This window comes from Canis lupus, chromosome 6 (assembly GCF_003254725.2).
Source record: "Canis lupus dingo isolate Sandy chromosome 6, ASM325472v2, whole genome shotgun sequence".
Lineage (NCBI taxonomy): Eukaryota > Metazoa > Chordata > Mammalia > Carnivora > Canidae > Canis > Canis lupus.
The window spans coordinates 28,218,338-28,245,439 of NC_064248.1; the positions used below are offsets into that span (position 1 = coordinate 28,218,338).

At 45.1% G+C, this 27,102-nt stretch overlaps 1 protein-coding gene across 3 annotated transcripts in view; it reads right to left on the reverse strand.

The window, feature by feature from the left end:
• BMERB1 (bMERB domain containing 1) overlaps positions 1 to 22,997 on the reverse strand; it is a 130,275-nt gene extending 107,278 nt beyond the window's left edge. Inside the window, exon 1 of one of the 3 annotated variants that reach the window (XM_035717647.2) lies at positions 22,712 to 22,997. In XM_035717647.2, the coding sequence (XP_035573540.2) occupies positions 22,712 to 22,817 (106 nt within the window). In that variant the 5' untranslated portion in view covers positions 22,818 to 22,997. The remainder of the gene's footprint in view (positions 1 to 22,711) is intronic. The other 2 variants (XM_025416431.3, XM_025416432.3) reach the window with 2 other exon arrangements.
• Between the last annotated feature and the right edge of the window lie 4,105 nt (positions 22,998 to 27,102).

Here is a 27,102-nt window from a genome sequence, read left to right on the forward strand (position 1 = left end):
GCTGCTGCCAACCGCCGTGCAACACCGATTGCTCGTGGAGCTTGCCTGGTTGCAGGCGAGGGCCACCGCCCAAGAGTAGTTGCAAAGGTCAATACCAGGAGGAGGCACTGGGATTTGGGGAAAGTTTGTAGAGTCCGGCGTGCCTTTTATAGGTTCCCATTTTGGGGACTTTTTTTTTTTTAAGCATTTCTTTTTTTATTTTTAAGATTTTAAAAATGTATTCATGAGAGACACACAGAGAGAGGCAGAGACACAGGCAGAGGGAGAAGCAGGCTCCTCTCAGGGAGCCCAATGTGGGACTGGATCCCAGGACCCTGGGATCACGACCTGAGCCAAAGGCAGAAGCTCAACCACTGAGCCACCCAGGTGCCCCTCATTTTGGCGGCTTCCATACGCAGGAGGTAGGATTGTTTTCAAGCAACAGAACTAACTCTGGTTAACTTAGAGATTTTTCTGTCTGTCCTCCCCCTGGGTGTTTGAATCTTGAGCACAGTGTCTGGAGGATGAAAATGAGAAAGGGGGTGCTGATGCAGCTTGAATTTTCTACCACCTGGACTTTTTTTACTCATTTATTTATTTTTACCTGGAACTCTACAGTTATCATGGACCCTCATTTTAAAGTCTAGCTATCTAGCCTTTTTAAAAATTCTATAAGGATTTTCACATGTCTCTAATACACTTTTTTTTTCTTCCTAAGTTTCTGTGCTTTGCAAGCTTATTTAAATGTGATCTACAGGGATCCCTGGGTGGCTCAGCGGTTTAGTGCCTGCCTTTGGCCCAGGGCATAATCCTGGAGTCCCAGGATCGAGTCCTATGTTGGGCTCCAAAACATGGAGCCTGCTTCTCTCTCTGTCTCTCTCATGAATAAACAAAATCTTTATTTTATTTATGATAGTCACAGAGAGAGAGAGGCAGAGACACAGGCAGAGGGAGAAGCAGGCTCCATGCACCAGGAGCCCGATATGGGATTCGATCCTGGGTCTCCAGGATCGCGCCCTGGGCCAAAGGCAGGCGCTAAACCGCTGCGCCACCCAGGGATCCCTAAACAAAATCTTTAAATAAATAAATGTGACCCACAGTGAGACATACACAGAGTGGTCCTGGTATCTACATAAACATAAGTGAAATAAAAATTGCACAAAATGATATTTATCCTTAGTACCTCAGATGCATCCTTATATTTCCTATTTCATTGTTTAAATTGTTTGCAACCCCTTAAACTGATCGATGGGTTGTTCCCACACCTGGAAAGCCTCTCAGTTATCCTGAGTCGATTCCTGTTAACTTGTCAATAATCCTACCTGTCGTGTGTGGAAAGCCCCAAATGAGCACCTATAAAAGGAATACTAAACCACACCAACTTTTCTCTCGGGCAGTCTACTCTCCTTAGCTACAGGACAAGCTCTACGAGCAAAAAGCCTGCCACTGGTGATTGGGAGCAGGCAAGCATAAGAGCAAAGCCAAACTGGCCAGAATTTTCTCCTCCTGCAGCATACAAAACGTCACTTGGGATCTGACCACCTTCTCTATGCCTGGCATTTGTCTAGGCAAGGGGTTGACAAGCCTGCAGGCCAAAGCCGCCCACTGCCAGGTTTTTGTTTTTGTTTTTGTTTTTTTTCTGGCTCATGAGCTAAGAATGGCCTCTACATTTTTAAATGGTTGGGAAAAAATATCAAAAGAAGAGTAATATTTCATGATGTGTGAGAATTACATGAGATCCAAGTTTCAGTGTCTGGAAATAAAGTTTATAAGGAACACAGCCATGCCCATTCATTCGGGTTATTCTCATCTGTGGCAGCACCCAGGCTACAGCAGTAGAGCTGAGTAGTTTTGACAGAGACCGTAAGGCCCGCACAGCTGAAAATATTTACTATCTAGTCCCGTACAGAGAGAGATTGCCAACTCCTGACCTAAATGCTGGAGGGAGATTAAAATAAAGGTAAGACTTGGTCCCTGCTCTCAAGGAGCTCAGGACCAACAGGGCGACACAGTCTCCATGTAACTGAAACAAATCAAGGACCCAAGATGGGCAGTGCAACAGGAGGTCAAAAGAAGGAGTGGACTGGAAGGACACATGGGGGCTCCTGGTGGAGGTGAGCCTGGGGCATTGGCAATACCTGTATTTCCTTTTTATTTCTTTAAAGATATTTTAATTTATTTATTCATGAGAGACACACAGAAAGAGGCAGAGACACAGGCAGAGGGAGAAGCAGGCTTCCCACAGGGAGCCCGATGTGGGACTCGATCCTGAGACCCTGGGATCACGCCCTGGGCTAAAGGCAGATGTTCCACCTCTGAGCCACCCAGGTGTCCCTACACCTGTTACTTTCTATGTAGGAGGGGCTTGGAGACAATCTGGTTGGGAACGTGGAGCTACATTTGCCTTTTTCTTTTTCTTTTTTTTTTTTTTTTCTCATTCGCCTTTTTCTTTACGTAAGGGGCAGGAGTCAGCTGTGCATATCACAGGAAAGGAGCTGTGGAAGCAGGGAGACCGATGGAGCCGCCACCAAGGAAAGGTAGGATCCCGCTTGAGCAAACAAGAAAGGAGGGTGGCATGACACAAAGAAGGGAGTAACAACAATATTGTTGTCAATATGTCATCAATATTGACAACAATAATAATAACCATTGCTATGATCGAGCCCTTTACACGGGCAAGGCACTGTGTTCAATGCCCACCGGCAGTACCTTCACTGAATGCTCTCGATCATTGTTAGGAGACAGGTACCTATTATCCCCATTTTACACAAAGGATGTGAAGGAGACTGATGCTCAGATCAAAGGTGAATTGGAGAGCACAGAAGGAAGTAAGTTTGTTGGGAGGGAGAAAAGATGCGGATTACTGAGGGTGGGGAAGACCAAGCAGAGTGTATTATACTCCAATTAAAAAATAAATATGAGGGCAGCCCGGGTGGCTCAGCGGTTTAGCACCTGCCTTCAGCCCAGGGCGTGATCCTGGAGACCTGGGATCGAGTCCTGCATCAGGCTTCCTGCGTGGAGCCTGCTTCTCCCTCTGCCTGTGTCTCTGCCTCTCTCTGTGTGTCTCTCATGAATAAATAAATAAAAATCTTTTAAAAAATAAATATGAGAGGCACCTGGGGGGTTCAGTTGGTTGAGCCTCTGACTCTTGATTTTGACTCAGGTCATCATCTCGGGGTCATGGGATGGAGTTCCCATCAGGTTCCCTGCTCAGCCTGGCAGGATATCTGCTTGAGATTCTTTCTCTCTTTCTGTCCTCCCCCCCTCCTCTCTCTCTCCCTCTCTCCTCAAAGTAATAAATAAATCTTTAAATACATAAATAAATACGAACAACCAACAAAATATGATACAGGTGGGGCACCTGGGTAGCTCAGGTGGTTAAGTTCCCAACTCTTGATTTTGGCTCAGGTCATAACCTCGGGGTCATGAGATAGAGCCAAGTCAGGCTCTGCATTGAGTGTGGAACCTGCTTAAGATCCTCTCTCTCCCTCTGCCCCTCCCCCACTCTCTCTAAAATATATATTTTATATATATGGTAGAAGAGTTTGTAGTTGGTGTCAGAGGCCAACTAAAGGCCGATCGAAGATCCCTACCATCAAGAAATGTGCATCCCAAATTTCACCCAGCAATTCCCAAGCTTATTGACCAGAGGCCTCCCATTTTCTTAGAAAACTGGCCAATAGCTGCTCTTCCTCAGAACATGGCTTAGGAAATGCTGCCTTTGAGAAAAGGCCTATGGTCATACGGGAGATCACTTTATTGGACCATGAACATCCAGATGGCTGATTTCATAAATGCAGCCAAGACAAATGGATACGCGGATCTCTATCTTTATAACCGGCCTCCAATACGCCTCTGTGTGGAGTCTCCAGATCTTTATGCACCGAGCCGCCTCGTATGTCAAGCTAGTAAGTAATCGAACACCGAGGGGTTTAGACTCACTCGCCGACTTCAAGCTGCCTTGCTTTATTTTTAGAGAATACAAGTGGCAGCTGAGTACATACTGTAAATCGAGACACCCAATTCCAATCCCACAGAGGCCAAAGTGATTCCTCTCTCAAGGCCATTTTTAGAAGCTTGTTAGCATCTTGCCCAGTATCCCTACCTCCTCAGGAAGGGAAGCAGCATGCCTCAGCTGCTTAGGAATCAAATACCTCGATGCAGTTCGGCAAACTCGTACTGAATTCCTAGTGTGTGCCAGTTCCCACGTTTAACAGCCTCTTCTTTGAAAGGAAGATCTGTTAACCGGGCAAGGTTGGTAGACATCAGCCACAGGATGTATGGTAATGACCCTGAACTTAAATATATATATTTAAGAGAGAGTAGGTAATTTTAGATTGCTGGGCAGCTACGTGACAACTGCAAGGCTTACCCCCTCACGGCTTCAATCAAGCTGAACATCTGGATGGTGCTTTAAAGTCCATAAGCTATTTGGCATCAAGAGCTAAACATCTGGATAATTAATAGACTGGGTGCTTGCTCATTTTTCAGTGCCCTTCAGACTGGTTTTCAAATACAGATTTTCACTGGCCCAGGTCTCCTCTGAAATCGTTTTCTTCTCTCAAGGTAATTTTCCTCACTGTACCTCTTGAAAACGTGTAGTTTTCTTTGTGTCTGAAAGCTGGCTAATTCAGAGCCTGGGCTCTCATGGCTTCCTCTTCAGGAGAGCATGTATGGCATGTCGGAAGCGAAAATGCTTTGACGGGATATTATGCATCTAGTGGTCACCTCTCTGCTTATCTGATTCTATGCTTTCCTCGTCTTTGAGCTGTTTTGCAATTGTGTAAGTAGTAGTATAACAAGGCAAAAATAATTCTTGTGCACATGCAAATCCTCGCCCAGCTGGTAGAAGTCTGAGTAACTTCTCTTTCCTTCAAGGAAAATCCAGATTTACTTGCATTTACCCCTTCATTTCAAGATTTCTGATCTATATATATGAGTCTGTTCTTCAGATTCTGTTGGATTATAACATGTACTTGGTTCCCTCATTGAGCAGAGGAAAACCTTTAACATGTGTTTATTTTTAAAAAATGGTTTAGAGTAGGCTCCATGCCCAGCAAAGAGCCCAATTTGGGGTTCAAACTCAACCCTGAGATCATGACCTGAACTGAAATCAAGAGTCGATGGCTTAACCTACTGAGCCACTCAGGTGCCCCCTAACATGTGTTTATTTTTATATCATCGTGAGAGTCATGATTCTACCTTTTTCTAAAAATTATCTTTTTATTTATTTTTAGGGAGAGAGAATGTGGGTGAGCTGGGGGAGGGGCAGAGGGAGAGGGAAAGAGAGAATCTCAAGTAGATTCCCTGCTGAACATGGATCCAGATGTGGATGCGAGGCTTGATCCCATGACCCTGAGATCATGACCTGAGCTGAAACCAAGAGTCGGCTGCTCAACTGACTGAGCCACTGTCCCTGAAAATTCTCTTTTAACAATAACAGAGAAAAATACATTAATGTTTTTCTGCATTCTCTCAAATATGCCTTGTCTCTTGCCCTATGCCCCATTAGAACTATGGGTGAATTTCTCCTGCTAATGCCACATTGTCATATAGTAGCAGGCTGTTTCTTTGAGAAATGCATTAGCTAATGGATAATTATCTTTTGTAAATACAGTTTTTTTGTGTTTCAGAAAAGGAGCTAAATTAATGGAGAGGCTCGTCCCCCTGATACAGGCTATACATCTCTCTATCCATGACAAATTTCTGAATAATGTTTGCTAATCATAATAGCAATAGTACCTTTTGTATTCAGAAATGGATGGCAGATCTAGGGCAACAGGACCCGTGGGTTGAATTGTTCTCCCAACAGCAATGACAGATTTACAATTTAGTATTTAATAATTTATTTTACGGAGAGTTTTCAGGTCTTGGCCATCATGACCTGGTGGAGAAAGTCCTTTATTAGGAAGGGAACTCTTATTTACTTAGTCCTTTTCAAATAGACAGGATAAACGGGTTCAAGTTCTACTGAGTTTACCCAGCTTGAACATTTGGGAAAATGATCATCCCTCTAGGGTAAGGGTTTCTAATCCATTAAAAAGGGAGGGATGGGCATGCCTGGGTGGCTCAGTCAGTTAAGTGTCTGACTCTTGATTTCAGCTCATGTCATGATCTCAGGGTCATGAGATCAAGCCTCTTGTTGGGCTCTGCACTCAGCTCAGAGTGTGCTTGAGATTCTCTCTCCCTCTCCGTCTGCCCACCCTGCACGTGTGCCCTCAAGTACACACACATGCACTCTCTCAAACAATAAGTAAATAAATAAAATCTTTTAAAAATACAAAAAAAAAGTGGGGGGGGAGGTGGAGAAGTGGGCTAACTGTATTCAAAGCTGCTCTGGGGATTTATCTAATGTACAGCCAGAGCTTAGAATCATACAGAACTAGACTATCTCCAGAAATAGCCATTTTTATCCTATGTTCTATCAAAGAAATAGAATGATAAACATTGAACATAAACATGGGCAAACATATACACAGCCTGTCTTTCTGAAGAAGAGGAGGGGACACCTGAACCATTAGGAATACTTGATTTCTTTGTATACGTCTACACTAAGAAATTCATCCAAGAACATTAAAAGAACTATGCCTTCTGTCTCCTCCCCACCTCATCAAAAGAAGTGCTCACTTCAGTTCACAAGAATGGAGATGTCATCTGTCACCCGTTGTGCTGTTTTCTTGGTCCCTTTTGTGACTGGCTGTGCACTCTTTGGGGTGGTGATAAGGAAGAAAAGGGTCAGTCCCCAGACACAGTGTTCCAGAAAAAACTTTGAGTCCGTGTTCTCAAGGTTGACATAGTCCTTCTCATTTTGGTAGCAGAGTTAAGGGCTGTTGTTTGAAGGGGTATTTCTACTTATCTACCTGAAACATTTTCTTTGTTATAAGTAAAAGTGACAATTTCTTCTTCACTTCAATTTCTAGTAAATAGGAATCTTCCCAGGCAGGAGCCTTAAGGAAAATCGAATCCATTTTGCATGGGGATATTTCTTTATGCTTCAGGGAGCTCATAATCAGGTTCCTCCTGGCTTAATGCTGAGCACATCCAATACAGTTTTTAATGACAATGCTTTCTGTGTGTGTGAACAGAAAACCGTGAGGTATGTGGAGAAACAGAGGCCAGAAACCTAGGGACTGAGGTGCAGAGATGGGGTCAAAAAACCTTTGGACTCTTCTGCACCACAAAACTAGGGTATCCATATCAAAAAGGAATGAGATCTGATCAGCACTTCTCTGGGGACAGGTTTGCCCCTCTAGTGAACATTTGGCAACTTCTGGAGAGAGTTTTTTGTTGTCATGATTGGGCAGGAGTGCGTGTGTGGGGGGTGTTGGTACTATTGGCATCTAGTGGGCAGAAGCCAGAAATGTTGCTGACCATCCTACGGTGCACGGGTCACCCCCCACAGTACAGCATGGTCCAGTCCCAAATGTCAATGTCAATAAGGCCAAGGTCGAGAAATTCTGGACAACAGGACTCCACAAATTTCCTTCCAGCCCTAAGATGTCATGATGCTAAAACATGATTCCAATCCTAAATAATAAGTCTATTGCTATCGACTTAATTGTCCCCCCAAGTCCCCATGTTAAAGCCTTAACTCCCCATGTGACTGTATTTGGAGGCAGGGCCATAATGAGGTAACTAGGTGTAATGAGGTCATAAGAAACAGGTAGAATTAGTGTCCTTATTAGAAGAGACATTATAGCGACCCCTCCCTCTCTCTACCTATGTGCTCGCAAGGGGTTATGTAGGCACCTGTGTGGCTCAGTCGGTTGGGCATCTGCCTTTAGCTCAGGTCATGATCTCGGGGTGGAATCAAGGCCCGCGTCGGGCTCCCTGCTCAGCATGGAGTCTGCTTCTCCCTCTCCCTCAGGCCCTCTCCCTGTTGTGCGCTCTCTCTCTCTCTCTCTCTCTCTCTCAAATACATACATAAAATATTTTTAAAAAAAGACTAAGTGAAAGAAGCCAGGTTACATATTGCCCAATTCCATCTATAGGAAATATCCGGAATAGGTAAATCCATAGAGACAAAAGGTAGTTGCCAGGGACTAGGGGAAGGGGTGCATAGGGAGGGACCACTTAAGGGTACAGGGTTTCTCGCAAGTAGGTAGAGGTGGAGATTGCACAAGATTGTGAATGTGCTAAATGCCACTGACTTGTACACGTTAAATGGTTAAGGGTTAATTTTATGGCATGTGAGTTTCAGTGAAAAAAAGAAAGAAGGAATGAATGAATGAATCTCTATCTCAGTAGAGGAGAAAGATGCACAAAGCTAAACCAGTCCTGGCTAAGCATTTGGGAAGTAACAAACCCCAGCTCTAAGGCAGAACTGATCCCTAGGAAAGCAGACCTCTTAGCTCTTGGAACCCAGCCCGGCGCCCTGGGCCCAAGCTGAGCTGCTTTTACGGATGGCGTTTGCACGGAATGTAACCACCAGGATGTGCTCCGGGGACGCCTTCCATGTGTCTGTTTAAACACAATGAAGATGGATGGGCTGCAGGACCGGTGGGCGGCAGGTGTCCAGCACCAACACAGCCCTGCAAGCGCATGATGCGTGCACAGGTCTCACCTGGTGTGCTGGCTGTGGAAGAACCAAATGGACCCAAACTGGGAATAATTTCTGTTTCTTGTCAAAATGATGGCCACCTTTTAAGAGCCACCTACTAAAAGCATTTCACCCCGGGAGTGGGGGCCTGGACTAATCTCCAGCTTTCAGTGATCTTAATGCCTTCCAGGACCAAGGAGGATGCTATCGATTGACTATGCATGTCCTCCCTCCCCCAAATTCATATGTTAAAAAATCTAATCCTCAAGGTATGGTATTTGGGGGTGAGAACCTTTGTGAGGTGACAAGGTCACAAGGATGAAGCCCTTATGAGTGGGATTAGCGCCCTGATAAAGGAGACCCCAGAGACCCCCTGTACCCTCCACCACATGAGGGCACAGCTACGGGACAGTCTGTGAGGCAAGAGGTCCTCAGCAGGCACAGAATCTGCAGGTGCCTTGATCTTGGACTTCCAGGCTCGGGAACTATGAGCAATAAATTTCTGTTTTTTATAAACTACCCAGCTTATGGCCTTTTTTTGTAGCAGCCTGAGCAGAGTAAACACGGGAAGCAAAACAGGAGTTAAGGGAAGCCTGGTAGGGTCCCTTCCTCCGCTGATTATTGCCTATTTCCCAAATACTGTCTCTGAGACTGGGATTACGGGGCGTGAGTGGTTTCACTCCTCAGCCCTGGGGACCACCAGGGGGAACTGGGAAGTGCAAAGAGAGAAGATCTAAAGGAACATGGTCCACATGGTGATGACCCAGATTCTTAAAATAGAGCTGCACAAACGATTGCAGATGCCTTTCCTTTAAAAAAAAAAACACACACACACACAATTCCAATGGAATTTAATATTCTTGGAAGTTCATAAATAATTGTAGAGGGAAAGGTATGAACTTCTTAATCAGTCTAGAGAGTCAAATCCCTTCTCTATTGACTAATGGGGTATGATTTCCATCTCTCTGCTCCTTGATATATATTTGTATACACACACACACACACACACACACACACACACACTGCTTCATCTTTAGAGGATTGTGGTGAGGATTAAATCAGACGAAATTCTCTCTCCTCAATTCTGAGGCCCACCTTTCCCACCACATTTTATCATTTCTGAAGTTAGGATGCCTCTTCCCCTATTCCACAAATGTGTAACTTAACACAAACATGTAAGTGTGATAATATTATTAGAGGATGTTTTCTTCTCCCAGTGAAGTACTTTTTAAAATTCTTTTTTCCTTGACTGTCTGCTACCACCTCCCCTTTCTTTTTCTTTCTTTCTTTCTTTCTTTCTTTCTTTCTTTCTTTCTTTCTTTCTTTCTTTCTTTCTTTCTTTCTTCTTTTTTTCTTTCAAGATTTTATTTACTTATTTATGAGAGACACAGAAAGAGATGAAAAGACATAGGCAGAGGGAGAAGCAGGCTGCCTGTGGGGAGCCCGATGTGGGACTCGATCCCAGAACCCCGGGATCATGACCTGAGCCAAAGGCAGACAGACGCTCAACCCCTGAGCCACCCAGGTGCCCCATGCCACCTTTTTCTTCCCTCACATCAGCTTCGTCCCCAATCCCTTCCCCAACATAGCCTATGGCAATAACTTATTACTCATCCTTCCATCTTTTTCTCTTACTACTAAGGTCACACACGGGCACGTGCATGCAAGTGGATGCTATACATTATATGTGCTATACATAGAAACAATTTTGTTTTACAAAAATGAGATCCTATTACATACATTTCCCTGGATTTCCTTTTCCTCCCTCAATCATACCTCTAAGACAACTATTATTGCTCTACTTTCTTCCTTTTTAATGGCTTCAGAACATTTCACAGTGGATGAACAATAATTTATTCAACCATCCTTCTGCTGATGGGCCTTCATTTTGTGTCCAGTTTTTTTTTCCTCCCCACATATGTCTTTGTATGCTGGTGTTTTCATTTCTGTTGGATGGAGTCCCAGGAGCCAGGATTGCTAGGTCAAAGCATACGAGCATTTTAAATTTTAATAGATGTTATCCGGTTGCTTTCCAAAAAGGCTAGAGCGCTCAACGGTTCCACCAGCAGCATCTAAGAGGACTCTGTTCTCTGCATGAAATTAAAAGGCCTTTTAATGGCCCGGTGTCTTTAACATGGCCATGCTGGGTTTTGTTTCTGTTGTTCTGGAAAGATGTGAGGGACTCTGGATTGGTGTGCCCCACCTCTGTGGACACCTAATAGTCAAGGAGATATGATTCATATGTAAAGCACCAGCCAAGCCCACACCCGTCATGACTTGTTAGCTCACTGCCAGTTTGCAGTAACCAGGACCTATTCCTGCTATTTTGTATCTGCTCTGAGTGCCTCTTTCCCTAGAAGCATCGGGAACAACCTGTCTAAACCAGGAGATGGGCAGGCGATTCAGACCAAGACTCCAGCTAACTTTATTCTTCAGTTCAATGATTTCAAAGGGTTACAAACACCATTAAATCATTTGCACTTCAGTCTTTGGGGATTAACAGCCACCTAATTCAGCAGCTATGGGTTGAATGAGAAGCTTCTAAGTGCTGGCCAATGTGGTAGATGCCGGGCATTCAGTACTGAGCAGCAAATATGACACCCAGTGTCTCTGTGATCATTGTTCTTGCAAGAAGTCAGAATCACATCACAGCACTTGGATTTGGCCATAAAATGTGGCTTGACCTTATGAGGACTCATCTTCTCAAGGACCTTCAAAAATGGGTGTATAGCAAAACAACTGAATTAATCTCTGGATAATATTTTGCCGGGAGTGCATGGAGGTCAGCAAACTGACCTGGATCCTGTCTCCAAAGGACTAAGAAGGACAGCATCCTCTCTCTGGTCCCTTGGTTCAGCACCACTGGAAACAGGGACTGCTCCTTGCAGACCCCCCACCCCCCATTCCTCAGCTTGGTTGAGGTGTAATTGACTGATGAAAATGGAAGATCTTCCAAGTGGGCACCGTGGTGATTTGTGACAGGGATACACTGTGAACAAACTCCTATCATCTAGTGATTAACACCCCCATCACCTTACCTATTTATCTTCTGTGTGTGTGACAGAGAGAACATTTAAGTTCTGCTCCCTTAGCAAATTTCAATTATATGATACAGTGTTATCAACTGTAGTCACCATGTTTTACATTAGATCCCCAGACCTTATTCATCTTATACCTTAGAGTTTGTACCCTTTTTACCAACCTCTCTCTCATCCCCCAGCCCCTGGTAACCACTTCTCTACTTTGTTTCTGTGAGCTTGAGTATTTATTCTTTTTCTTTTTGTCTCTTTTTTAGGTTCCACATATAAGTGATATCATGCAATTTCTGTCTTTCTCTGATTTATTTTACTTAGCATAATGCCCTCAAGGACCATCCATTGTCACAAATGGAATATGGTGGGATTTCCTTCTTTCTCCTGGCTGAATGATACTTCATTGTAGATATTCACCACATCTTCTTTATCCATTCATCCATTCATGGACATTTAGGTTGTTTCCATATCGAGGCTATTGTGAATACAGCTGCGATGAACATGGGAGTGCTGATACCTCTTCAATATCCTGTTTTCGTTTCCTTCAAATATATACCCAGAAGTGGGACTGCTTGATCATATGGTAGTTCTATATTTACTAGTAGACCTTAAATCACTTTGAAGGCAGGGACTATAAACATCTTACTCAAAATGCTACTGTATTCTCAAGAGTTTAGCACCATAATTAGCATATAAGAGGCCAGCAATAAATATGTATTGAATGGATGAGGAATGAATGGATAGATGGGCAGACATGTGAATGAATGATTTACCTGTTTGGGAATTTCAAATGCACAGAATAATGAGTGTCACACATTATGGTTAATTTCCAATTTGGATGTTATGGAATTTGGATATACTTTATTATTATTATTATTTATTATTATTATTATTATTATTTTATTTTGGAGAGAGAAAGTCATGTGAGGTGGGGGGTGGGTACGCAGAGAGAGAGAGAGAGAGGGAATCTCAGGCAGGCTCCATGCTCAGCGAGGAGCCTGATGTAGGGCTTAGAACCCTGAGATCATGACTTGAGCTGAAATCAAGAGTCAGACACAGCCCACTGAGCCACCCAGGAGCCCCAAGACATACCATTTGTAATGCAGTTGTTAAAAAAAAAAAAAAATGCAGTTGTGTGTCAAATTAAAATGTCCCTGGAAACCCTGGTCTAGTACAAGCAGCCTAGACTGTTAGATTCTTACTCAGTCTTACTGCTGTACCCCTTCCCTGGGATGAGTCCTTAACCTGTTTACTTACATCCAAAGGGGCACAATTCCAGCTCCTTGCCCTTTTTTTGTAAAGAGCAAATGCAAAAACGCAGGAAAAATATTAGAAAGTGCTATATGAATGTATGGGGTCATTATTCTCCCCATACACCAATCCCTGCACCTCTTCAAACCCTATAGAAAGTGAGAGTGGGCCACACTGATGCCAATGTATTTAATTCCCGAGACCCCAGCTAACCATACTGCTAACTCCCTGCCTGCCTACCACACTGCCAGCACTTCGACACCATCCTTGCCTCCTATCTGTAATCAGCTACTAATGCCTTCTCCCTTCGGGAGATCTGATTAACCCCTTCCTCCCCACCCACTGCCACTGCTGTAGGCCCCAGCCTTGGTGACTTCATGACCAAATGATTCCAGAACCCTCCTGCTTCCCCGCCCTTCCCCACAATGTGCAACCACTGCCAGACAAGTCTTCCTGAAATGCTACTTTCTTTTTTTAAAAGATTTGTTTGTTTGTTTATTTATTTATTTATTTATTTATTTATTTATTTATGAGAAAGAGAGAGAGGCAGAGACACAGGCAGAGGGAGAAGCAGGCTCCATGCTGGGAGCCCAACACGGGACTCGATCCTGGGACTCCAGAATCACGTCCTGGACCAAAGGCAGGCACTAAACCTCTGAGCCACCCAGGGATCCCCAAAATGCTACTTTCTTTACCTCTATCCCTTGCCCTGCTCCGGACACCTGTCATATTTATTCTGGCCGAGCGTCATGACCCTGCTCAACCAACCTCATACCTCATGACTCCTCCTGATGCAGCCAAGTCCAAGCCTGTCTCCAGCAATCGCCACATGCTCTGGCACCCGCATTCTTTTCTGAGGCTAGTCCACCCACTTTGATGTCCCTTGTTCTCTCCAGTTGTCTAAATGTACCCAGTTGAGGCCCACTATATGTCCTGTTCCTTCAACACCATCTCCCCCCATTTACCGAGAGCACCAGGCTCTATGCCAAGGGCTATCACATATTTTCTCTTTGGATCTTCTTCATTACCATATGAGGTAGGTCCTGTTATTAGCTCCATTTTATAGATGAGAAGGCTGAACTTCAGAGAGGTTAAATAAGCTGCCCAGGGTCACACAGCTTATGAGAGGGAAAGCCAGGATTCAAATGTAGGCAGAGCTTCCACTCTCAAACACTACACTAATCTGCCCCTCTGTTGCCCAAGATGTCTTTCCTGAACACCCAAAGGAGGCCTTTGTCTGTGAAGCTACACATCTTCTCCAAAACAGAAAGGCTCTTCCTCCAGCATTTCTGTGAACCCGCTCCCGTTTCACCCTGAAGGCACTAGGAGGTAGTGAGATGGAGTCAAGTTTACAAGAGACGTGTGTGTAATGGAAATTAATGAGTCAGAGAACAGAATCAGTACTAAGAAACACGAAGATGCACTAGAAACACTACATGACCTTACCCATGTGGATAAATGGCAGCCCCAGCCAATCCCAAGAGACCAGGAAAGCAACAGGGCTAAGTCCCCTGGGCTTGGGTTCGAGTCCTAGCTCTGCCATCTATTGGCAAAGTGACACTAGGCAAGTCATTTAACCTCCCTGAGAGGCAATTTCCTCATCTGTAAAATGCAACTAATATTTCCACGTGCCTCCCATCATAAGGTATTTTAGAAAGAGTAAATTAGAGGATGTATGTAGACACACACATGCATGGAACAGGCACTCGGGAAGGGCTCCGTACGTGTTACTTTCTGTAATCATTCCTTTCTACCTCCCTTAGAATAGTTGGTGTTTTCTCCTTTAACCATCTCTATGTGTACAGGCATTTTAATAAAAAAATAATCATGAACATGACTGATTCATTCAAAGAAACTTATTCTAGGGGTCTGGTCCTTAGGCGCCCCACTTGGACCTTGCAGGAAGATTTTGTCTCAATGGGGAGCTGAGTCTTCTCTATATCCAGCCCAATATAGACTCGCCCTGGGCTTCAAAGCCTGCTCATCTCCTGCTCTGGTCTTGCCTCCCTCATGCATTTAAAGCCTAGAGTATTACTGATACATTTACAGTTCCCAGGTCGCATGTGTCACTTCAGGTCTGTGTCTTCACAGGGGCTGTTCCCTCTGCCTGGACGGCTGTTCCTCCCAATCAGTGTTGAAGTACTGTTAATCTTTTCAGGCTATTTCAGACCGCCCAGAACCATCCCTCAAAACACACGTAACACAAAATGTGTCCATCTTAGTCGTGTTCAAGTGTACAGTTCAGTGGTGTTAAGTACATCTCTGGGTTTCAGAGGAAGAAATTGAGGTCTGAGGAAGGTAGGCGACCGGCCCAAGATCACAAGGCGAGGAAGCAGTGGACAGAGGCCTGGAACACAGATAGTCGGAGAACCCCTTAAGGGTGGGGTCTGGGTCTTTTTCCTCTCTCTGCCTCTGCAGCCAGCACACAGGAGGGGCTCAAGCCTGCTGAATAAGTGAATAGTGAAGGAATGAATGAACCACTTGGGCAGCCTTGTTGGGGGAACCTTGTGAGTGCTGGTCTGAGTGGCCACGCTGCTAGCATCTATCTGCCTCTGCTGGTCTCCAACCTGCAGGCTCATCCAGGTAGCAGAGGATTCACATCCATGAATCAGACAGACCCTGAGTCCCAGGATTTGAGAGCCAAGGGGAAAGAAACAGAAAAAAAGAGAAAAAACCCTAGTGTATGGACCCTGGCCTTGGGGACCCCCACCTCCCTGCATGGGGCTGGGCAGCTCACCTGAAATGCCCTGTCCCTCTGTGAGTGACCTAGGGAAACCCTGCTTTGGCCTTCAGGCCCAGTGCCCACACTGCTCGTTACTGTCACGCTGGGGTCCCCCAGGAAGAGCAGAGCTCTCCTTCCTCTCGCTTCTTGCTGTCCCTTCATTTAGCATTTGTTTCATGTTACTATATTACAAACGATGTCTGTGTCTCCACACTCCCCAAATCTGGAAGCTTCTTAAGGGTGGTGGCTGTGTCTTATCTCATCTCTAATCTCTGCAGCATCTATGCTAGGAATAATAGACACTGGCAAGGAACATTTACAGTCACGGAGGGTGAGATTCTGGTTCCAGCACTGCCACATACCAGCTTCGTGACCTTCAGAGCAAGTTTCTCAACCTCCCAAAGCCCCAGTGTCCCCATCTGTAAAAGGGGAGCAGGAATTCAGCTGACTTGATAGGGTTGTGATGAGAATTTAATAAGCTTAAGTTCCCAGCTAGACCTCATTAAGTACTATTATTATTAATAAGTCTTTAATAATTAATCAGAGACCAAGAAGAGGCACAAATAGTTTTTCCTTCAATTTTCACATAAGAAAGACATGGTTGCAAGAATCAAATGACAGGGGCGCTGAGGTGGCTCAGTCGGTTAAGGGTCTGCCTTCAGCTCAGGCTGTGATCCCAGGGTCCTGGGATCGAGCCCCTTTCCAGGCTCCCTGTTCAGCTGGGGGTCTGCTTCTCCCTCTGCCTCTGCCCCTCCCCCAGCTTGTGTGCACTCTCTCTCAAAGAAAGAAAGAAACAACAGTATGAACTCAGAGAAACATAAATAATTGGGTTTGCTCTAAGTGCATACTAGATACAGTCCTGTTCATAATCTTCACGTTCCTGCTACGATAATTCCTGCAGTAAGTTACACAATCAGCTGCCCATCCAGCAGAGAGGAGAGACGGTCACGTTTCCTCAGAGGTCGGTCACCCACACGACAGCCTAAGCTGTCCCTACCCCTTGTCACACCTTTCACACTCATGGAAATTCCTACCACTTATCAACAAGATTGATTAAAGAAAGAACCAGGACTATAAACAGCAAAGGATAATTTAATTGATCCTTACTTGCCCTCTGTGGTCTTATTCTCCATCCAGGGTGCTGATGTGACCTTTTAAAAACAAAACCCAGGGCATCTGGGTGGCTCCGTTGGTTAAGCATCTACCTTAGGCTCAGGTCATGACCCCAGGGTCCTGGGATCAAGCCCTGCTTTGGGCTCCCTACTCAGTGGGGAGTCTGCTTCTCCCTCTGCCCTTCCCCCTCATTTGTTCTCTCCCCTTCTCTCTCTGTCTCTCAAAAATAAATTTAAAAAAATTTTTTTTTAAAAGTGAAAACAAAACGCAGGTCATGTTAATCTCCTGCTTAACACTCTGTAATAGCTTCTTCTGTAATAGGAATAAAATCTGTATGTTTGTGTGTGTGTGACCACAACCTAAAAGGCCCTACCTTGGCTCCTCTCTGATTCATCTCCACTCTCTTCCCTGACTCTCTGGGTGCCAGCCACCTTGGCCTTCTGTCTTCCTCTAACACAGCTAGGGCCTTTGCATTTGATCCCTTACATTTCCTGGCAAAATGTCACCTTCTTAGATATTTCCTGACCACCCAGATGGGAAATATCCCTCCCCTATTAATTCTCAAGTAACACTTACCATTTGAGCTACATTATTTGTTTGCCTACGTATTATCTGACACCTTCATTTCTCTGAATAGAAGCTCCCCGTGGGCAGGAACCTCTTCTGTCTTGCTCAATGCTATATCCGCCGCCCCTAGAACACTTTCTGGCACTTACACTCAGTACCTATTAATTGAATGAATAAATGGGGTGCACGGGGGCGAAGCAGATCATGGTCATTTTTCACTTTTTATTTTTATATTTCAGATGAATTTCCATTTTTTAATAAAGTATGCATACCATTCTATAATCTGAAAAAAAGAAATAATGCCAGCACAAAATAAAACTGAGATAATGAAATTAGCATAGTTCATCAGACAGATGAAAGGAACACAAAAACCTTTGCCAAGAATCAATGATGTGGATTGCCGGCAATCCGTATTATTTCCGCCTCCACACTGTTTATACCTGAAGCTTCAGCCAGGGGAACAATCTGCTTGCTAGTCAGTACACACCCTTGGACTTTTAAATAATCGTCACCTCCCCTGGTGATTGAGCTTTCCACTTAATTCCAATCCCCCACTCTCAGCACACTTATTTCTACCATTGTGCTTTTGCCAATGCTTTTACCTCTGGGGCATTCCCTCCCCTGCTGTGCCACTCTCACCTCCCCATCCCAGCCTTGAACCCTGCATGTCCCCAGTCCAAAATCTTGATCATCCTTTAGGGGACATGTAAGCCTATCATGAAATGGCTACGACCACAGACAACTGTGCTTTTAAAAAACTCCATGCTTTCTCAAAAGTCACCTTGTCTTTGTGTCTCCCTCAATTAATTACAGTTGGGTGAAAGCAATATTTTTATATATCTCACCACACTGAAATGTCACTATCCATTTTCCAACTGAGTAAAAAGAAAAAAAAAAAAAACTAACTCACTGCTAGTGGGAAAATGCTGTCTAAGGTGGATGGGAGCAAATGCTTGGAATCCTTCTCAAAGGAGAAAACACCAGGTGGTTTTCAAGGGTTCAGAAGCCATTCCTCCATACGTTCCCATGAGGAGGAATGTGGTGGGTACACAATCATTATCTGCAAATTACAAAGCAATGGACACAAGAAAAGAACTGACTGGTAAGCTCAGAATAATCTTCTCTCATGTTGGCTGGTGCCATCCGCTTCTGTCCTATGATGACAACAATTCAGCGCCGACTTTCAGTGTGCCAGGCTCTGTGCTAAGTGCATTATATACATTATCTCATTGAATCCTCCGGACAGCCTTTAATGGTCATGATGATGACTATCCTGTAGGGGGAGGTTATGGAGAGGACATGACCACCATTTGACCCAAGAGCTGGCCCTGGAGCAAGGGGAGACTCCTCACCCCTACCCTGTCCTTGAAAGGGACCAGCATTTTCACAGGGGAAGCCATTCCAAGGGCACAGCCTCGAGAGAGTTACCTAGACCATCTGGAAGTATACATGACTGAACCCTGTTCAGGCCTGCATAAAAACTTTTAAGATTCTAGAGGGCAGACATGGAGATCTCCTCATCTTGCAACCACATAGAAATGTCCTTGGTTCTTGAACCTGCCACCTATGCATCTGGAGCAGCCTACCCATCCTTCCTCTCTGTGTATGGGGGGGGGGGGGGCGGTTTGAATCTCACCAGGGGAAGCTCCCAAGGTCTCAATCTAACAAATGGCTATTTTGTAAATGAGGTAGCTGACAACCAAGGAGGTGCAACAATTTCCTAGGGTGACAAAGCAACAAAGCATTAGAGCTGATTTGGACCCAATTCACCTGATTTCAAAACTCCCATTCTTTGCTACTGGACTATACATATCTTCCATCTGAAAACTATAGTTAAAATTAAAGATAGTAGTTAACACAATCTACACTGAGAATGACCAGTTCTGCAATCATTCCCACCCCCCCCCCATGCTTAAAAAATTCTTTTTAGGGGCACCTGGGTGGCTCAGTGATTGAGTGTCTGCCTTTGGCTTAGGTCATGATCCCAGGGTCCTGGGATCGAGTCCTGCATCGGGTTGCCTGCAGGGAGCCTGCTTCTCCCTCTGCCTATGTCTCTGCCTCTCTCTGTGTGTCTCTCATAATTAAATAAATAAAATCTTTAAAAAAATAAATAAAATAAAAATTACTTTTTGAGTAACACTCAAGGTTTAACATAAAATATTTAAATATAGGTAGGAGTTAAAGCATGTCTTCTTTTTAAAAGAAGTATTTATTTCTAAAGTAATCTCTATGCCCAATGTGGGGCTCAAACCTCTGACCCCAAGATCAAGAGTCTCATGCTCTACCAACTTAGCCAGCCAGGTGCCCCAAGCCTAGCTTCTTTGTAATACGCTTCTTTTTTTGCCTCCAGCATTTCATCCATTACAACTTTCTGTTGACTTGGCAATTATTAATTCCATAGAATCAACAGTACTAATTTTCACATTCATTAATAAATAAACGGAGGTCCCACATGTTATGATATGAATCCACAGATCCCGAGGAAGTTGAGAGGAAGTTAAAAAAAAAACCCACTTGTATCCAAAAGGGTCAGAGGGTGTCCGGGTGGCACAATTGGTTAGGTGTCTGACTCTTGGTTTCAGCTCAGGTCATGATCTCAGTGTTGTGGGATTGACCCCTGTGTCAGGTTCCTTGGTGGATGTGGAGTCTGTTTTATATTCTCTCTCCCTCTTCCTCTGCCCTTCAGGCCTGTGTGCATGCCTCTCTCTGTCTCTCTCTCTCACAAATAAATCTTAAGAAAAATAAAACTAAAAACAACAACAACAAAAAAAGGTCAGGTTGCAGACAAGAGTCCAGAGATCAAAGCTTTCTAAAGATAACAATCCCAGTTTTAAGATTCAAAAGCAGGACTCTGGATCAGTGCTTTAAGAGTATTTCAAGTTTGAATAGGGGTGGGGGGAGAAGCAGATTTCGGGATCCAACCAAAAGGAGATCAGAAACTGTGGTCTTGTATGTGAACAGGAAGCAAAAGTCAGAGTCTTTGATGATTTGGAACAGAGAAGATGAGAAAGCCTTTCTACCAGGCTTTTAACAGTTTGCAACCTAAGTCTCAGAAGGATAAAAATTTCAAGAGCTCAAATGCTGTAAAGTGAGTGTTTGGTATGATTTTCCTGTATGTTTGAAAACTGTCCTAATAAAATGGCAAGAGAATGAAAAGGTAGAAGAGAATTATTAGGGAACTGACCAACACTGCAGTGTGAGTGTAGAGTGTCACTTTATGTACTCCCTTGTGAAAGATGGAAGGACAGACTCTGTTGCTCCTACAGACATAGTAATTAAAAAAAAAAAATCAAAGCAGCAAACACATATTGAGCACTTACCTTGAGCTCTACAGACATTTTCTTATTGAGTTTTCACAATGAGGCTATAAGGTAGGTCCTATGATCATCTCTTTCAGAGACCAGAGGCAGAGTAAGGCTTAGAAACGTGTCTCAGGTTAGTCACAGAGCCAGCGAGGGGCAGAGCAGAGCCCCATTCAAACCCAGAGCTTATGGGAACACAGCTTCTACTCTACAAGGACCCAGCATTCTTTCAAGGCCACTGGGAGCTCCAGAGACCAACAGGGTGGCCTCATATTTGTAAAATTGCTATATGTCTTCTGGGATTCTCTCAACAGATTTAGAGCTTCCTAAAACTGTGAAAGCAATAAACAATCATGTTAAAAGCAGAGAGGGGCTCTGAGTTCAAATCTGACTCTGGAGCTTCACTGTCAGGGCACCTAGCAAGCCCAGGCTTTGCCAGCTATGAAAAGGGAGTCCACGATATTCACCTCGGGAGGTAGCCATGGGCACCGAATGAGATGATGCATTTAAAGTTCTCAGCCCAGGGCAGCCCGGGTGGCCTAGTGGTTTAGCGCCACCTCCAGCCCGGGGTGTGATCCTAGAGACTGGGGATCGAGTCCCACATCGGGCTCCCTACATGGAGCCTGCTTCTCCCTCTGCCTGTGTCTCTGCCTCTCTTTCTGTCTCTCATGAATAAATAAATAAAATATTTTTTAAAAAAAGAATAAGTTCAGGGACAACTGGGTGGCTCAGTGGTTAAGTGTCTGCCTTTGGCCCAGGGTGTGATCCTGGAGTCCCAGGATGGAGTCCCACATGGGACTCCCTACATGGAGCCTGCTTCTGCCTCTGCCTGTGTCTCTGCCTCTCTCTGTCTGTGTCTGTCATGAATAAATAAATAAATAATCTTAAAAAAAAATAAAGTTCTCAGCCCAGGACCTGGTGCGTGGCCGTCTATCAAACCGGGCAGCCATTGTGGGGATTATTCTGAGCTTGTAGGAAGCAGAGCCCCTCAGTCCTGGTGTCATGCCAAAGTACCAAAGCCAAAGGGCCCCTCGGTCCTGGTGTCATGCCAAAGTACCAAAGCCAAAGGGTTTTGAAAGGAGGAAACAGGAGAAAGGACCCAGATTTTCAAAGGAGCAAGAAAAGGCAAAAGATTGGGAGCACTGTGAGTTCCAGGTGCAGAACTGAGCCCTCGAATTGTGATTTCAACCTGAACCCTTGAGAACTGGAATACAGTTGAGCCATTCTAGGAAGATTTTCTGAATTTGTAATTACAGGTGTGGGGAAAGGGCACACACACACAATCTCCTACCAAAAAAAAAAAAAAAAAAACACATTCACAATACTTTCGGCCAACAGAGCTCTGCGATTGGTGCTGAGCATGGTTACTCAGAGCCAAGGCAGGAAGCTGAGGGTCCTTGAGAAGGGTGAGAGGCCCTTCCCAGCCCGGCAGGAGGCACCGCGCTAGCACGAGCAGCGCAGGGGCAGGGGCAGAGCGCCCGGCTTTGCAGGGAGGGCTGGCGACCCTCGGGCCCTGGCGGCCGCCTCTAGACTCGAAGGCAGGAGTTTTTAACCACTGCGCCCCATTCATTGCCAACAAAAACCCTCCGTTTATTGGTAAACATTGTTGGCACCCAAACACCGTAGAGAGACTCGCCCGTTTCCGAAGTGCCTTCTAGGATTGTCCCCGAACCAGAGACGGAGGGAGTCGAGGCAGAGAGCAGAAGGGTGCGCACAGGGTTAACGCTCCCCTAACCCTGAGCTTCCCCACCCGCGACCCGGGAGCAGGCGGGGGAAGAGGCGCTGGGGATTTCAGGTGTGTGCCCTGAACCTGAAACAACGGGGGAGAAGCCCGGCGGACACTCCCCCCTGTTTGCAGGGGGGTCCAGCCGCTCCCGCGTCCTAGCGCACCCCGGGCGGAGAACCGCCTCTCCCCTGGCGGCCGCGGGCAAGACCCTACTTTCCGAGACGGGCCGCGAGCTTAGGGATCCGGGACGACCGAGTCCCCCCCCCCTCCCGTCCCCGAGCTCCCGGTGCAGCCCAGGCTGGAGGGTCCCCCTTTTGTTCGGGGAGAGCGCGGCGCTGCGCGGCGCTGCGCATCCCCCCGCGCCGAGAGCCCCGCTGCGGGGGCGCCCCCCTCGCCCGGCTCCCCGCGAGCCCCGCGCTCCCGCCACCGCCGGCTCCAGCGCCCGGATCCCCAGCTGCCCCCCTGCAGCCGAGCACTCACTTCGCCCCAGTCCCTCGGCCGTCCACGCCGTCTCCTCCACCGCCCCATAGCGCCTCAGAGGCTTCTCGGTTTCCAGGTGGGTGGACAGAGATTGCTTTAACTCCATCGCTGATCCCCGCGGGCAGGTCGGCGGGTCCCCCCTTTACTCCATCCCCGCCGCGGGCTGCAGGGAGGGAGGCGGCTCCAGCCAGCAGCGTTTTAAGGGGCCGGGCGCTCGTGACGCTGCTCCATCTCTTCCGCCGCCAGGGCCGGGGAGCGCCGACTGGTACCCAGCAGGGGGAGGGATGCAGGGCGCATGCGCAATGCGGGCGGCGGGGCCCGGGAGGGGGGCGGGAGGAGGGAGGGGAGGAGGGAGCGGCGGGAGCTTGGGGGTTGGGTAGAGAGAAAGAGGGGCAGATGATAACTCCAAGAAGAACAACAGAAACAACTGAAATGGGAAGTAAAAATAAGGCCCCTGCCCATTGCTGGAGCTGGTGGTGATGCTCGGCCTGGGCACTCTGCGCCGCTCGGGCTCCGTCAGCGCGCTGCTAGGATTTGAGTGGGATTTGTGAGCGCATCCCTAGCTGTGGGCGACGGATCCATCTTTGTGGGGAGGGTGCAGAAGCCTGAGTGTGGACTTGAATCTGTGGGTTCTGTGTTTGGCCGAGCGCATCTCTGTGGTTTGCTTCTCTGCGTGTAACTGGACTACGTTATGGGACATATGGGACTATGAAATGGGACAGTCTTGTTAGGCAGGTGCTTATGTCAACTCTGTGTGTTTGCATGAACTTGAGAGGGACGGGAACGTATTTTGGATACAATTGTAGCCAAGCTGTTCGGAACGTGGGTCTTTAACTTTCCGGAAACTCAGGGGTTCCTCTTAGTCACACAGCATGGCGGTATTAAAAGTTCAAAGTAAAATCAGCAGCTACGTTGGTAAAAATTAGTAATGGTTATTAAATGACAGGCTAGGTGCTAAACACTTCCTAATAGCTGTCTGAAACAGATACTATTTTGTCAGCCTTGTTTTACAGAGCAGAAAAAGAAAAAAAGATTATTTGCTCCAAGTCCCACACGTACCAAGTGGCCTGGTCAGCAACTGAATCCAGACCTAGCCTCTTTATTATGCTGACTCTTCAGACTACATTGATATGGTGTCTTGTATGGCAGGAGGGGGTGGGGGGAGACACTATAGAATATGAGTTGTTTGTTGTTCCTTGTTGCTTTTAAGATGTCATCTGGGGCAATTTTTGGTATCCGCTTGGCTTGTGGAAGTGTAGAATGGCCTAGCTGTTCCAGAAAATTGTTTAGCCACTGGTAGTAAGTATCCTTAAAAAGTTATTATCAGTAAGGATTACCTGGGTGGATCAGTGGTTGAGCGTCTGCCTTCAGCTCAGGTCGTGATCCCAGGATCCTGGGATCAAGTCCTGCATCATGCTCCTTGCAGAGAGCCTGCTTCTCCTTCTGCCTGTGTCTCTGCCTTGCCCTCTGTGTCTCTCATGAATAAATAAATGAAATATTTTTTTAAAAAGTTATTATCAATAATAAACTTCTAAATAGCCCATGAGAGAAAAGGGATATAACAATGAAAATCATGAAATATTTAGAGCTTGAATAACCCTGAGACTACCACATATTAAAACGTATAAGTTTTGATGGAAACAAATGTAGAGCCTTAAATGCCTGCATTGAAAAACATAAGACTAAGTGGGTTAGGATGAACAGATAAGCAAATGTGGTCTATCCATACAATGGAATACTGTTTGGCCTTAAAAAGGAAGGAAATTCCACAATATGTTACAACATGGATGAACCTCGAGGACAGTATGCTAAGCAAAATAAACCAATCACATACATACATACATACATACATAAATAAATAAGACGGATACGGTGTGATTCCACTTACAGGAGGTATTTAGAGTAGTCAGATATCATAGAGATAGAAAGTAGAATGATGGTTGCCAGGGGCTGGGGGAAGGGAGGATAGTTATTGTTTAATGGGTACAGATTTGCAGTTTTACAAGATGAAAAGAGTTTTGGGGATGGATGGTGGTGATGGCAGCACAAAAATGAGTGAATTTAATACCAGTGACATACACTTAAAAATGGTTTAAAAAATGGGTGAAGTGTTCAACTCAAAAGACTTTAATAAAGAAGAAGGGATGGGCACCTGGGTGGCCCAGATGGTTAAATATCTGACTCTTGATTTGGGCTGAGGTCAAGATCTCAGGTTCGTGAGATCAAGCCCAGTGTCAGTGTCTAGCTGTGCTCAGCAAAAAGTCTGCTTGAGATTCTCTTTCTCTCTCTCTCCCCTCCCAACTCCCTGCATTCTGTCTCTCTCTAAAAGAAAGAAATAGAACTTAAAAAGAATAAGAAAGAACAGATAAAAACTGTGAAGCAGAAAAAAGAAAATCATCATGATAAGACATAAATTCAAGAAGCAATAGAGGAGATCCACAAAACCAAAACCTGATTCCTTGGGGGGAATATACAAATAAATAAGGCAAAACTTTTCTAGACTCACCAGGATAGGCACTCATGAGTAATATTAGGAATGAAAAAGGAGACATAACACTAATACAGGAAGGTTTTTTTTTTAACTGGTTGAAATAGATAACTTTAAGAAGCAAATTACTAAAATGTATTTAAGAAATAAAAAAAGTAATAATCATTACAAAAACTGGATTCTCAGAAAGGGAGACAGAACATGAGAGACTCCTAACTCTGGGAAACGAACTAGGGGTGATGGAAGGGGAGGTGGGAGGGGGGTGGGGGTGACTGGGTGACGGGCACTGAGGTGGGTGCTTGACGGGATGAGCACTGGGTGTTATTCTATATGTTGGCAAATTGAACACCAATAAAAAATAAATTTATAAAAAAACCCCAAAAACTGGATTCTTTTTGTTAAAGATTTATTTCTTTTAAAGAATGAGCTCAGGTTATGATCTCTATAGGGAATAGGACTTTAAAATAAACTAAGCCTCAGTCAGTTAAGCAACTGACTTGGGCTCAGGTCATGATCTTGAGTTCTGGGGTTGAGGCCTGTTTCAGGCTCCCTGCAGGGAGTCTGCTTCTCCCTCTCCCTCTCCTTCTACCTCTTCCCCTCCCCTCCACCCCCGCTCATGCTCTGTCTCTCTTTCTCTTTCAAATAAATAAATAAAATCTTTTAACAAAAAGCTATTGGAAAGCCTTTAGACATAAGAAGGAAATCGAGAGCCCCAAAATAGATCCGCATGTATTTGGAAATTTGGTATATGACAGAGGAGGCATTATGAATAAATACAGAAAAGATAGACTCTTCACTAAATGGTGGTGAGGTGGTTGCCTAACCAAATGGAAAACTAAAATAAAAATGTCAACCCTGTGCTACCGATCATATATACACACAAATCACAGGGAGATGAAAGGCCTGAATGAGAAAAAAACAAAATTTTAAAAATTCCTAAGATCATAGGGGCACCTGGGTGGCTCAGTGGTTGAGTATCTGCCTTTGGCTCAGGTCATAATACTGGGATCCTGGGATTGAGGCCCGCTTCAGGCTCCCTGCTCAGCAGGGAGTCTGCTTAAATTAAAGAGACTCCCATGCCCATTAAGCAGTTATCCTATATTCCCTCTCCCTCCAGCTCCTGGCAACTGCCAGTCCTTTCTTCCTCTATGAATTTGCCTGTTTTGGACATTTCACAAGAATGAAATCATACAGTACGCGACCTTTGTGTCCAGCTTCTTGCACTTTGCATACTGTTTTCAGGGTTCTGTCCATGCTGGGGTGTGAATCAGTACTCCCCTCCTTTTGACAGCCGAGTGGTCTTCTATTGTATGAATACACCACATTTGGCTTATCCATTCATCCATTAATGGACATGTGTGTTGTTTCCACCTTTGGCTATGATGAGCAGTGCTGCTCTGAACATTTGCACAAAACTGTCTGTTCGAGAACCTCTTTCAAGGTACCGAAGAGTGGAATTGCTGAGTTATATGACAATACTATGTTTAACTTTTGGAGAAACAGCAAACTGTTTCCCACGGTAGTTGAACCATTTTACATTCCCTCCAGCAATGCATGAGGGATCGAATTTCTCCACACCCTCCCTAACACTTATGATATATACATATTCTTTTTGTGATTGGAGCCACAGCAATGGAATAGATCAAACTACTCCAAAAAGGGATGACTTTTAGAGGCTTAATATTAAGCAAAAGAAATCAGACACAGAATAGTATATACTGAGGAATTCCATCCATATAAAGTTCAAAAACAGACAAAATTTACCTGTAGTGATAAATATCAGAATAGTGGTTATTTTTAGGGGGTTACTGAACAATAAGCAAGAAGGAGAATTGTTAAAATACTAGAAATGTATTGAAATGATTGATGACATGATGATATGGGTGTGTATGGATATATATTT